The sequence below is a fragment of the Achroia grisella genome, unplaced genomic scaffold (genome assembly GCF_030625045.1).
Source record: "Achroia grisella isolate CSIRO2021 unplaced genomic scaffold, CSIRO_AGI_Agris_v1 utg511, whole genome shotgun sequence".
In the NCBI taxonomy this organism is placed as follows: domain Eukaryota; kingdom Metazoa; phylum Arthropoda; class Insecta; order Lepidoptera; family Pyralidae; genus Achroia; species Achroia grisella.
In genome coordinates this window covers 5,624,648-5,638,840 of record NW_026712905.1, presented here as the reverse complement: position 1 = coordinate 5,638,840, position 14,193 = coordinate 5,624,648, and the positions used below count along the sequence as shown (strand labels likewise).

Sequence of the window (14,193 nt, the reverse complement as noted above, 5' to 3'; positions counted from 1 at the left end):
AATGATTAATCTTAAAAAGACTGTTTTATATAATGTGTATTAATAAACTAAAAGAAATAAATAAAATTTGTTACAATTTATATACATGTATAAATAACTTTAGAAAAGGAATATTTAGAAAACTATTTTATAGACCTATATCATGTTATCTTTACAGACAGCTTCAGGATAGTCATAAAGTATTGTTACTTAATAAAAATACTAGATAATACGTGTAACAAAAATTAAAACTTAACTAAGTGTCAACGCCTGAAACATATAAACAGCAAAACATTCAAACCAGCGAATATTGTTATTCGAGTTTGGTATAATGCAAAAAATACGGAGTAATTTCACACACGTGATATTATAAATAAATACTTATCTAACTATTATTATTATTCATTTATTAAAGAGCATGATGGAACATCGCGGAAAGTGGCAAGAGCTCCACCGACAAGAGTGTAGCTCTTAAATTATGAATGAATGAATTTATTTATATATTCTATATTCTCGAAATTCTTTAGTACAGATAGTGTTAGAGTTACAGATCATTGTTATTATATTACGTTTCACAAAAAACAATCTACAACTGAAACAAATATTATAGTATCTAATATCGCAAGCCAACAATTCAAATTGGAAAGCAATCATCGAAATGCATAATTTATTTGTTTATTTATTTCAGGCTACAAAGCTCATATTATAAATACCTTATATACTAACATACATATAAAATAGTATAAAATTAAGATATTAAAATTATCTGTAGGATCACGGCACTGATAGCGGCAGTCTGCCACGGTAACGCCGGTACACACACCCTTAGGCCAGTAGTCCACCTTCATGAAGGTGGGCAGCATGTTGGTGGGGACCCGGGCCACAAACGCCTTGAAACTCGCGTTGTGGCTCGACTCCAGCTGCGTCACCCTCAATGTCAGGTTACTCTTGGTACGGATATAATCGACAATGTCCTGTTCCTATATGCTAAAAACATTTTATATACACGCTAACAAGACCATTCGAATTCAAAAGCTCCTCCTTTTGACTTTTGGTGGCCCAACATGAAGTTTAGTTTGAATCACAGATAACATAATATTACATACAGATACCCCATCCCATACAAGAAAATGGTTCCTTCCTAACTCGGGCTATTCTTCGGGCTATTTTATTTCGCCGCCGTAGCCGCTAGATGTCTCTAGATCTGAAGCAGTTCGGATTACTAGTGGGTGCTTAGTAACAAAGCACGAAAATAGATGGCAGTCAATTCAGTCTACATGACATCTGTTTTGCAAAGATAGGTATATACAAGATATGTAGGTAACTGTATCGTGTACCACATTAGGGACGATTCAAGATTCAATGTAAATGTGTAGGTATAATATCGTTAGCCGATACCCTGCAGATATGGCTTATGTGCCAATGTATATATTATGTTATAGTTTATTCTACATTCCATGCCTATTTTTTCTCTCGACGAAGATATGTTGTAACGCGTCTGCGCTATACGTATAGCCCGATTTTGATACGTTTATACTCGTACGTATCAAAATCGGGCTATATGATTTTTTATTTCAATCGTTATGTGTAAGAGACTGGTTTTAGCTACAATGAATTTACTGGTATATACCTCATGTATTCTACGATGTACCCCTCTTTTCCCTAATGAAAATTCCGCTATATCTTATATATAAACTTCGTATCACAGTGTTAGTTGCCATATTTCTCCCACATTTTGATGAAATTTGATATGTATACTTGCTAGGTCTGAGGTAGGGTTGTTATCTATTTTTTATACCCCTAAGTCATAGGGGTGGCCTACCCTGAATTTTTTTTTTTTTTGTATTATGGACAATTTTTTATTTATTTATAATGTTACATACACGCCTAAATTTTGGCCCGTCTTTCACCAACCCCTATTTTTAATAGCGATATTCTTACAAATATTATAAATGCTAAAGTAACTCTGTCTGTATGTCTCGCTTTCACGCCCGTTACACGTTAGAAATGTGTAACGGGGGAACACGTTACTTAGTACGAAATTATGTATATTACAATAAAACTTAACGAGAAAATATTATAATGATGTCACTGGAACACTCATTGCTTTACTACTATACCGTCCATTAGTCGCGAACTTTCTGGATGCGCGAGAGGCGCGCTCCTATTGGTCCGTCGGTGCGGTTACCGCACGACGCGCATGCGCTGTACGCTTAGATGAGTCTCACGGCACGGGCGTAAGTACTTACTATGTAATATGTATAGATATGGGTGTCACAAATGTTTTTATTACAAGTAATATTACTCTATTATCTAAGCCAGTAATGTGTGCTTATTTTGAACTTGATAATATTCAGAATTACTTGTATACATAACTTTCGATATCTACAATAATAATATCTTTGATGTATGAAAGAAATGTATGTACCTACATAAAAAGTTCATTTTTTAAATGTATGAAATGTATGAAAGAAATGTATGTACCTACATTAAAAGATAATTTTTGACATGTATGAAATGTATGAAAGAAATGTATGTACCTACATTAAAATATAATTTTTGAAATGTATGCACCGTACAATAACAATACACGTTAAACATCATACCACAGAGTCATACGCAAGTTAAAAACAAACTGCTATGATATTAATGAGAAAGGAAAATCAACTTTATGGTATTCGAGTTAGGGTCGATTTCTCTCTTTTTTTTTAAATACTATTTTAATCTTGCCAGTATTCAAAGACAACTACGATTCGTACTCGATATTTTAAATTATTATGTAATCGATTTTTCAGTACAAATGTAAATAACCAACGACACTAATAATGTACTACTATATTCCGTTCTTTGAAACGGAACACTGCTATAATACAAAATAATGAAAATTTACTGTTCACAACGACTCATTAAAAGCATCATCGAATAATGCGCTGTAATAAAATCCTGTAAAATTATTCAAAAAAATCGATAATACATGTATTTATTTTTAATATGACAACACTTCATACATAAGTATTATTGGAAATAGTATTACTTGCTTGTTCGACTATTTTTAATTTACTTAAAATTTTTTTATATGTTTAATTTACAATAATGATATATTAAGTGCTTATTATTGGAAAATATAAAAATAACATTTAATTAGGCCGATACAAATGACAACAATGCCATCTATGAAAGCATTTTGAAAACATTGAGCCCCGTATTAGCACTGATTAAATTAATTAAGTACTGGAAAATAACAAAATGAGTAAATATATGAAAATTACTTTTCTAAACGCATTATTTCATTTTAACATGTATATATAACTTTTAAAAATTGATTAAACATTTTTGTAAACACAGTTTTGTTTTTTAAAACGTTTGCAAAACTATGAAGAATTCCATCGATACCAATCACGCCATCTATATGCAACTTTTAGCAATAATAATGGCTACTTCCTCACGGATTGCCACTGGTTTGAATGAAGATTATTTCTATTCCATTTGTATATTTCAACAAATGGAATAGAAATAATCTTCATTCAAACTAAACTTCATGTTGGGCACTTTTTATTAGTAATGTTTTTATTTTAATACTGTTCTGCAACACAGATTCCGCCAAGAAGTGAGCAAGAGATTTGTCGATGATACGGTTTTGAAAAAAATAATTTACTTAAGGTATTAATTGTCAATCATGTGATAACTGTCTGAAAATAAAGAATCTTTTGTTACCTTTAATCGTTTAATTTTGTATTTTTACCAATATATTCATTGAATTGGTGATTCGAAATGGCGATTAATTTATCAGATCATTGGGCATCGATAATGGCTCCATAAAACGTCGGAACGTTCTGTCGTCTGTGGCTAACGTTTTGTCACACAAATAATGGCCAATTTAGTGACACTGTGACAATAGTGACCATTCGCTTTTGTCACAATTTTCCCGCTTGTTGACCACCGTGCGAAATGCTTTTCATCATTGTGTAGAAATTCATTGATGGATAAGTCCTATATAATAATGATACGATATGTATATTACAAAATGATAATTTGCAAAGATTATATTATTTCTTGATTATGTCCTACAATTTTGGGATCCTTACACATATCAGTATACTATGTTATATGAAGTTATTGTTAATTATTATATCAGTTCTAGGGTCGTGTACCATAACATTAGAATGTCGAAGAAATTGAACTTATGTGGGAGTGACGTAATAATGCTGGAGACAATCTATGTAGATTAAAATAACTAAAGTAATTATTTTCATTCAGTTCAATTCAATTCAATTGAAAATATCTTTATTAATGTACATGTTCGGAACAATATCGAGATGAGAAGAACTGACAAGAAGCTCGTATTCTTTTAAAAAAAAATTCTACATGTTTACAATAATACAGATTCGTTTCTAAATTCAAATCTGTGAAAATAGAGTGACCAGTATAATTTTATTTGCAACTTCTTGGTGTTATTAATAAAATATCAAAATAACATTCTATTTATTTATTCCGCCAATATTATTACAATTAGATATTAATGCATTATTTATAAAACAAACTATATTTTATATATTATTATTTTTCTTATTTATAATCAACGATTTATTTGACAAGTCAACAATTTTAAAAATAAAATGTTGCCTACAAAAATTATTTATATTATATTTTTTCTTAAATTATATTAATTCAAAGTATATTGAACAAATAGCTTACATAATTATTTTTTTGAGTCACCACTCAACAACTCAACAATTCTAAATTAATATTAATATAAACATAAATATAAAAAAAGTTATGAATCCTACTTTCAATATTGATCGAATAGCGTACACATAAACAAATATTTATTATTACGTTATAGGTAAGTAGACATTTATTATTAACTCAATTATCGTGTAACGATTCGTTGACAATACATGTACGTACGTAATAATGACAGTACTTACATAACGCACGGTTTTGTAATTTCATTTTTTGTACAAGCAAAAATAAATTGTACACCACGAACCCAATAAACTTAAGCCTGAGTTCCAATCATATCTACTAAAAAAAAATTAAATTAATTTAATTTAATAAATGTAAACAAAATATTACATATTTGTACAGTGCCAAGCTTTTTCGTTAATCTTCAAAACATTCATTATTGTCTACTTTCAATTTGAATAAATATGAATATAATAATCTACTAAAACTTTAAATGTAAATTACTTCAACTTTGTTTCTTAGTGTGCATTACTTTTATTATAAATTTTTACATAGCAGACGCAGTGTAGTCCGACCCCCATTTACATAGAATGGATGGCGACCTTAATTACAGAAAGTCGCTTAGGACTATTTCCTATGTGAGAGTTCCTATGGGGAGGTTCATATTCAGTAGTGAACTATGAATAGCTGATATAATAGTTAATGATGATTGATTGAATTGGATTGTGTCATAATATTTTATCACTATCTCTACCCTCTTGGTCGCTAGCTACTTCAGTCTTAAATTTAACTTTCAGATAACATTAATTAAATACACTATAAAATGCACTTTTACTTTTCTCTGAATTTACAAATACTTGAGGAAATATTAAAAATATTTTGTATAGAAGTACATTTTTAATTCTATTGCTTCACGTAAATCACCAAACGGCTCGATCAAATCTGTCGTAATTACGAATACGCACAGTAAATCCTTGAGAGCTTGCCTAATGAAGGCTCAAAATTAAATATCAGTTAGGCTTAGAGTTAACGCCATTCGCGAAACTAACATTGCATGCACCAGACTGTGCGTGTGTATAGCATATCGTAATAACATACAAAACATAGTTTAATATGTCATATTATATATTTAACATACTGGTGTTCTGTGCAGCATTGCAATGCAGCTTCCAGTTAGTGCCTTTACGTAAGTTTTTCACAGTTGAATAAATGTATCGATACTCAATTAGTTAAAATTTAATATTTTGCTTCAATGATGTTACCAAATTAAAATGTGATAAAATTAATTACGAAAAAAAAACTAAATAAAGTTCATCGAAACCAGTGAAGAGGTACGTAGATAACATACCGATATAAGAAATTATACATAAATTTAATGTTTCTTCGGATTAAAAATATCTCTTAATAATCAGATACCATAAAAAAATATTAATTTTGAAATTTTAAATATTTACTTAGATCCAGTGTTGTAAATATTTAACGTGTAATTGTTACTAATCGGTATCTATAAAATCTGTATTTTGTATTTTTTTTTTTGTTTTTATCCATGCATACTAATATTATAAATGCTGGAGTGTATCTTTCGGCCTATTTTGTTTGTTACAATTTGGCATGAATATATATTGTATCACGAGGACATACACATAGGTATCATTTATCTCAAAAAACTTGAAGTGGCTGGAATAGAGAATGAAAGTTTCGATCTTTCCATCTTTGTTCATTTGTCTCTGCTCTAATAAACTTCTAATTCTATTGCTTTTATTATAACAGCGGACTACATTCACCCATGTTCAGAGCTCAGCGATGAATGCTTCACCAAAGCCACCCTAGATGCCATACCAGGGGTTGTGAAGGGCATTCCTGAAGCCGACATACCACCCTTAGATCCTTTATACATGGATAGAAACATCAGTATAGAACTACCCGGAAATCTAATGATGACTTTCCACAACGCCAAATTATCAGGACTGGGATCATGCGTGCCAAATAAAGTATCGTAAGTACCTTCTAGTTCATCTATTGTATAATACACTTTTCAATTCAAATATATATTCTTAGAAAACATATTTTTTTAACGAGCATATGACTGATCTAATGATACGTAATTACCGCCTGGAGGACCTGAATCACCTGACCAGGGGAATTACACGTGTGTCGCCGGTCTTTCAGAAGAAAAGAGAGGAGGTAGGTTCATTTAGTTTTAGTAGGTTTCCCTTCCATTACTAGGTATACTACCACTTCCACAAGAGAGAATAATCCTAATGAAAAGGGACTACTAATACGATTATTTAACTAAATTAACGAAATACATTGATTTTTTACTGGTTTCCAAATTTTGTTAATTACAATGCGTGTAACATGAATTCGCCTTCAAACCTTATTGGCGGGAAGTAGAAGATTAATATCACGTTATGCAGAGATTAATAATATTGTAAGTAAATTTACAACCTTTATAGGTTTTATAATTAATTATAATTATTTATAAAAACACCGTTAATACGCACACATAAAAATACCTTCACTATATGGTGTAATTTTTTTTAGGATCAAACCTGTTAATTTTCTTATAAATAATCCAAGTTCATTTAACGAAAAGGGCCTGGACAAATACCAAATAGATTTTGGAATTGTCACCAATTCCAACAAAAGAAAGAATAAGAAGGACATGTCTTTCTTATTCTTTCTTTTGTTTCCTGTAGGTACTAGCATTTGTTTGCTACTTATATATTCTTGTTGTCTTTAAATTACTTTCAAACTGTTTGCGTTCACCTTGTGGCAGCTAGTTGGCAGGCAATAATATTTTATTCAATATTTTCATAGATATTTATTTTTATTACGAAACCTTTATTAAAATATCATACTAGAAGTTGCGACGTTGTATAAAAACACAATTAACATTTATGAAATTGCACACTCGTAAATAATAAACCATCCCGTTTTATAATATACTAGTTTTTGTCCATGACGTTGCCTGCTTTTTCTGAGATAAGAGAAAGACTGTCAATTGTCGTATATATCGATCATAGAATCACTTAAATTTGATTACGGTTTAGCTCAGTCGTTTAATTATGTAAAAGTAACAAATAGATGGCTAACTTTCATGTTATAAAGGATCATTTTACAGTATTACAAATCAAATGTATCTACATAATTAAGATATATTTTGTAATAAATAATGAAAAATCTTATGCAATAATCTTATAATAATCTATATGTTTTTATCATAATTTCTACCATTTTACTAAATGATTTTTATGAAGCTGACTGTACGTGACATTGGGATATTGAATTGTCACATTGTTAAATTTTAAAATTCGTAAACAAAACGTATGTCAACGTAAATATTAAGTTTCTGTGCTTAATATTAAGACGATTATGATGTCAGAAGTGTCACCTCTAACTGTTTTATGTTAATAATTATTCATTGTTATTTTACCGGTATGTTGATCTTGACACTTGACTGTGTATTGTTGTACTAGACAGTCAATTACATTACAAGTACCTATATATTATATTAAATCTATAATATATACGTTATATGTCATTACATACTATAAAACAAAGTCGGCGCTGCTGTCTGTCCGCTTAAATCCTTTAAATTACACAACAGCTTTTAATGCAGTTTTCAGCAATAGATACAAGAGGACCCCTCTTGAATAACTCTATCTATCTCAGTTTTTCTAGAATAATAAATTATATGTTTATATTTTTATAGCAATACATTTGCCTCACAGACATGAGAATATCTTACATGTAACTTAACATGTAAGTGATATAAGTGACATAGAGCCTTATATTATGCTCATACATTTATTTCTTCTGTACATATACCTATTAATAGCACTAATACGATTATCTTAATAAATATTGAATATGCGGTTTTTAGATCGACAAGGACATTTATTTAAATTCTATTTGTAAATAAGTAAAAAAAATTTTTTTTTAAATAAATCAATGTTTATATTTCTTATGGGATATCATTATATAGATATATTTCATTATTTAAATAAATAGACTATATATAAAATATAAAACTTTTAAATTATATTTAAAATATTATTTCTACAATTTTTATTTTCGCTAACCTAGGATTTCTTCGGAAATTATCTCTTCCAACCATACCATACCATAACCGTAGGTGAAGCTATTATATATATAGCTTGAAGTAAATATTTGATATAATGTGGTGCATCTACAAATTATATTGGATGAATTTATAAATTTATGCAGTTTTTATATTCAATATAAACTTTTGCAATATCTTGTGCAAATTTTGAAGAATGAGTGTATGTTTATGATACCAAAATACAAATATCCATACTTATATTATGAATTCGATAGTATGATAATCTCTCTGTTTGTTATCTTTTAACGAGTAACCGGCTAAACGGATCTTAATGAAGTTTGACTTGAAGATACATAGATTACGGATTACGGATAATTATAGTATGATTTATCTCAAAAAATTGTATTAGCTTATGGAGACGAAATTGCGGGTAGCAGCTAGTAAGCGCTAACTATATTTTAACTTGTTTAATAATGTAAATATTCAAAAAGGTTAATTTAAAACACCAGACCGAACTGCTAGTGATGGAAATTAAATAGGAGATGAAAGTTTATGAAGACGAAATCGCGGGTAACAGCTTGTGAGCGCTAACAATATTTTAATTCAGTCTTCAATAATGCAAATATTCAACGGAAGATTAATTTAAAACACTAGACTGAACTGTTAGTGACGCACCTACTTCTTTACATTAATTGAGCAACTCTCCCGCGTCTGACTCCGATTTCGAAATGTGCATGAAGGCTGGCTGCACGAGTAATAGCAAAGCAAATATGGTTATGGTGTTACGAAGATGAATGCGAAACTTAAATCATACTGTCTGCACTTGTACAGTTTTAAAAGCAAAATATATTTATTTACACTCAATAAAATCATTACAATGAACGAAAATCAGTGCAATCATTATTTAACAATCAAAATGGATACTTAAAATAGATATATGTGTGTAAGATATACATAAGATACGTTATTTGTGAAAAGTATTTCATACATTTTATCTGTTTTAATTATAACACGAGCGGAGAAGCTCGTGTGAAGGTGTTGACGTCGGCAAAGGGGCCACTTAAACCTACACCCGGGCCACTAGTCCTGGGAGCTGCTTTTCCCTCTCTGCCATATAATGGTCCCGGCACCCTCACAGTTAATCCATGGAATGCTAAGAAGTTCGTCTTAAGTAATTATTGTGTGAATTGTTCACAGATCCCGTCGTGCCACGCGCACCTTTGTGTTCGACATGCATTGCAACTTTACTATCCGCGGTCTATACAGCTTGCGAGGTAGACTGCTACTATTCAATCTAGATACCGAAGGAGCTGCTAAAATAAAAATCTGTAAGTACACATCTGTGGGAATCTATTATTTCCTATTTCTATTGGCCTTCATTTAACAAAATTTCTAAATGTTTTTTTTATAAATTAAAATGGAATTTTTGTAAATTTTAGAATATCTTATCACGTTTCATTTGTTATTATTGAGTTACAATATTATTGCAGTATCACAACCGCAATGATCATGGGTAATCTGTAGAGCAGCGGATAGATAGGTTAAATAAATTATAAGCAGAAATATTCGTCTAAGCTCACACGTCTGAATTTATTGCTAATACTAAAACTCGTTGGATACTCATCTCAGCACACTATACTCACTGTATCTTCACGTAGATACTTGTAAAGTACATTCCGATCGTGATTTTTCGTTTTGTTTAACGTCGTAAGATAAACATTTTTGTAATAATAAGTGTAAATAATAACCACGTCAAATTTCAGCGGCCAACTAACTTGCTTTGTACGTATTTCGGGCATACTTAGCAGTAAATTATAGGATGAGAGGCATGACGTACTAGTCCTCTGAAATGGCAACGCATTAGTGGCATCATTAGTGTTACAGAATAACGTGCTATCAGTACCTATTGCTGTTTTTGTGTTATATGACGGTTAGCGCTTACCATCCGGTGGGCCAACTTAATCAAATTAACTTCAAACATAATTCTAGGGAACCAACACATAAGACTGGAAGTTGTAGAAAAGGTGGTAAAGAACAAAGATGGAGAGGGCCACTACAAAATCAACTCTTACAAATACAAGGCTGATTATGGCACAGACCTCAAGATGAACTTGACCAACCTCATTAGAGGCAACCCTGAAATTAGTAAGTAGGCCAACAAATTATTATGACCTTACATAAACAAATTTTGTTTTCATAGGACTTTGACAATTGTATGGAAATAATGACGACTATAATCCTTAATCGTCTTAACACTGTTTCCCATCATTAGAGTGTGTAATTTTTAAAAATATCAAGCTTATTGGGACTTTATAAAGTGGCAAATTGGTTAAAATATTTGTGTCCAAACATTTGTGTAATATTTTTATTGTGTTCTGTCAATGTTAATGGTAACCCTGATAGTGTACATCGTCGGTTAAATAGAAAAATGGCAGTATTCAAATTAGTAAATAGTACATTTTTATGCAATACAAGCATTCAAAGTTTTTAAATTTATTTAATTTATTTTTACCCTTCAAGTTTTAAATCTACATAGAATCTCATTTTAAAAGTATTTAGATAATGATCAAGATGTCGTGCTTAATTTAATTGACTTATATAAAAGGACGCAATTCAAGTTTCTAATTATGAAAAATGTCTTTTTTCTATTTAATCGGCGACATGTTATGATGCGTATTACGAAAGATAAAAGAATAAAGATGAATTTAAATCCCTCTGCCTATTGAGGCCAATTTATCTGGGATTAATCCAGTGACCTAATAGAGTATATTATTAGCAAATTTATTATCATAAAATAAATTTGCTAGTATACTATATTTAATATTGAATATCTGTGGTTTATACATGGCAAGCCAATTGTCATGTAATTACAGCATCTCATAGAGTCCGTGGCTAATTAGTTTTTTTTCTATATATCCCTTGTTTATTTAAAATAGAACATGATTGAATTAGCAATGAACAGTCAGTATAAATTAATAAAGATCGGATTCTATTAGAGCATGACTAACAAGTACGCAACGATATTTTGTAAATCACTACAGTACAGCGCATGTAAACTGTGTCGGTATTTCATTAGGCATAGCATAGTATACATTTCTTCCTCTCTGCTGCAACAACATGTTAGCTCTTGGCACTCTACCAAATTGTAACTTAGATATTGCAGTGCCAAATCTGTGTATTGATATTATTCAATAAATTTTGGCCAATAACTTATATTGTTACATGGATGCTTCATGAAACTAAATCTTTATACTAGAATTATTTGTCTATTTATATAACTACTTGAATTGTAATGCAATAGGATGCAGTAGGTAGACTAGTTAGATCAAAGAGAGCCCTTGTACAGTTGTCTGCCTCTTGACACCTATTTTAACTGCCAAGCAGCTTGCATTGTAATATTTGTTGTTGTAGAATATAAATATGGCAGTAAAAATACAAGGTAAGTACAATACAGCTTAGGCCTCCAGAATGGAAACGCATGAGGTGTATCATGAGCGTCACTTGACGCCGTGATGTCTATTGTGCTATTCAAGCATATAGACGACGATTAGCACTTACTCAGCCGTCAGCTTGTTTGTCATTTTAGTTCATCATTCATTTACTTATTTGTTTTGTTAATCAAAATTTTATTACCAGATGCAGATATTTAGATACAGAAAATCATTAAAATTATAAATTTACATAAAGTTATAGAAAAGACAGTCTCAACACTAAGCAATCTCTTCCAGACTTTTGGTTAGATGCTTTCCAGACCTTTGGGCAGAAAAAGTAATGATTAGAAAAGGGTATATGGCGCACGTAATGAACAAAAGTTTTAGCTTACAAAATTTAGCTCATTCATAGACCACCGAATTCAAAATTCCCATAACGATAAACTTGTTATCATTCCAATATCGATTGATCAGTAATTGTTTCAAGGATACAATGGTTCCGTGTTATTCTATATATTCTAATCTGACTTTTATAAAATATGTCTATTACTTATTTTGTGTAATGACATGTTATCATTGCCAGGTGCCAACATTCTCCAAGTTCTCAACAGGGATTCTCAACTGTTCGCGAATGAGTTCGGAGAGCCCATTTTAAACTACGCCATTGATTATGCCATGAATGTCACCCAAAGATTCTTCGATACGTTTACCTACGACCAGATCAGTCACGTGCCACTTACAGAAGACTTTTTTGTGAAAGAGTAGCATTAGTTCTATAGAATTTGTTTTTTAAATAATTTAATGAAAAAATGTGATTTATTAATTATTATAGTGCTGTTTTACTATATATATATATCCTTAGAAAACCGACCTGAAGTGATAACGAAGTGTTATCACGTTTCGTATGTAGAGTGAGAAGTTTGGACGCCAATTCTCCTCCTTTTTATGCTTTTGGTAACAAAAAAACTTTACAAGTACTATTTAACATGATAGCAGAAGCAAAGCTAATCCAACATGTCTACTTCAACATAATATTTCTCGGATTAATTTGTATTCTCATCATAATCTCCATAACCAAAATGACAAGACAGTTTTTATGGTGAGGGCCAGAAACAAACTCGTAGTTGCGTTTCGTAATCAAGAACCACATACGAGTGTAAAACAACTGTGCGACAGTATTTCGCATATTATAGGTAATATTTTCACATATATTCGTATATGACCTAAATTTAACAAAGTTCGATGAATACGTTCTAATGCTTACTGTTAAATTACAAATATATAAAACTTTAATTTAGTTGGTAACAGAGCATTATTGAGCAACTATTGATTAACTGTACGTGCGAGCAATGTTATTTATAAAGAGAACTGTAAAAAGTATAAAGTTATTTTACCTACTCATTGCATGTTTTTCAGAGAGTATTTAGATACTATATGGCCTATTATGTTTTTGTGTGTATATTAATTTGGTATAGGCTAATTCGACAAATATATGACAATATTAAAATACAAAACAAGTCAATATTGACAGTCTGCGAAAAAAATACTGTTCTGTGCAGGTAATATTAATAATGAATAATGTGATGGGACATGGGACAATAATGGCGGTTCCTTTAAAATTAAGGAGCGGGTGAAACCGCGAGTCACATCTAGTATTAGATACATACTCAGGTTTCTTACGTAGTACATAACAAGTTCAAGCACTTAGTACAGTATTTTGCAAGTCTATATGCATGGTATTGTGCAATAGAATTTCCCAGGCGTCTTGCGTGGCCTCACTATAAGTATAATACATGTACTCAATATAGTACCTGTTTATTATTTCTGAATAAAAATTCTTACATTCGAATATCTAATAAATAATATTATAATATAATAAATACATATAATACTCTATTTGATATAGTACCTACCTATAGTATACCGAAAGAAAGTATTTCTAAAATACTGTATTCAAAAAACTGAAATAACATTCCCAACATAAACGTTTGGGTAAAGTAAAAATTAAACTTTCATAAAATATGCGTGGTG

The 14,193-nt window shown here is 30.6% G+C and overlaps 1 protein-coding gene across 1 annotated transcript; it reads left to right on the top strand.

Annotated features, from left to right (window-relative positions):
• Positions 1-5,778: 5,778 nt before the first annotated feature.
• Positions 5,779-12,927, top strand: LOC131846602 (uncharacterized). Its single transcript, XM_059195938.1, has 5 exons — positions 5,779-5,851; positions 6,436-6,661; positions 9,929-10,059; positions 10,721-10,876; positions 12,746-12,927. The coding sequence occupies exons 1-5, from the start codon at positions 5,779-5,781 to the stop codon at positions 12,925-12,927; spliced, it is 768 nt and encodes a 255-aa protein (XP_059051921.1).
• The last annotated feature ends 1,266 nt before the right edge of the window (positions 12,928-14,193 follow it).

Coding starts and splice junctions, on each gene's coding strand:
- LOC131846602 (XM_059195938.1), top strand. CDS start 5,779: ATGTCATATTATATATTTAACATACTGGTGTTCTGTGCAGCATTGCAA. Junction 5,852..6,435: donor CTTCCAGTTAGTGCCTTTAC/GTAAGTTTTTCA, acceptor TTATTATAACAG/CGGACTACATTCACCCATGT. Junction 10,060..10,720: donor AGCTGCTAAAATAAAAATCT/GTAAGTACACAT, acceptor ACATAATTCTAG/GGAACCAACACATAAGACTG.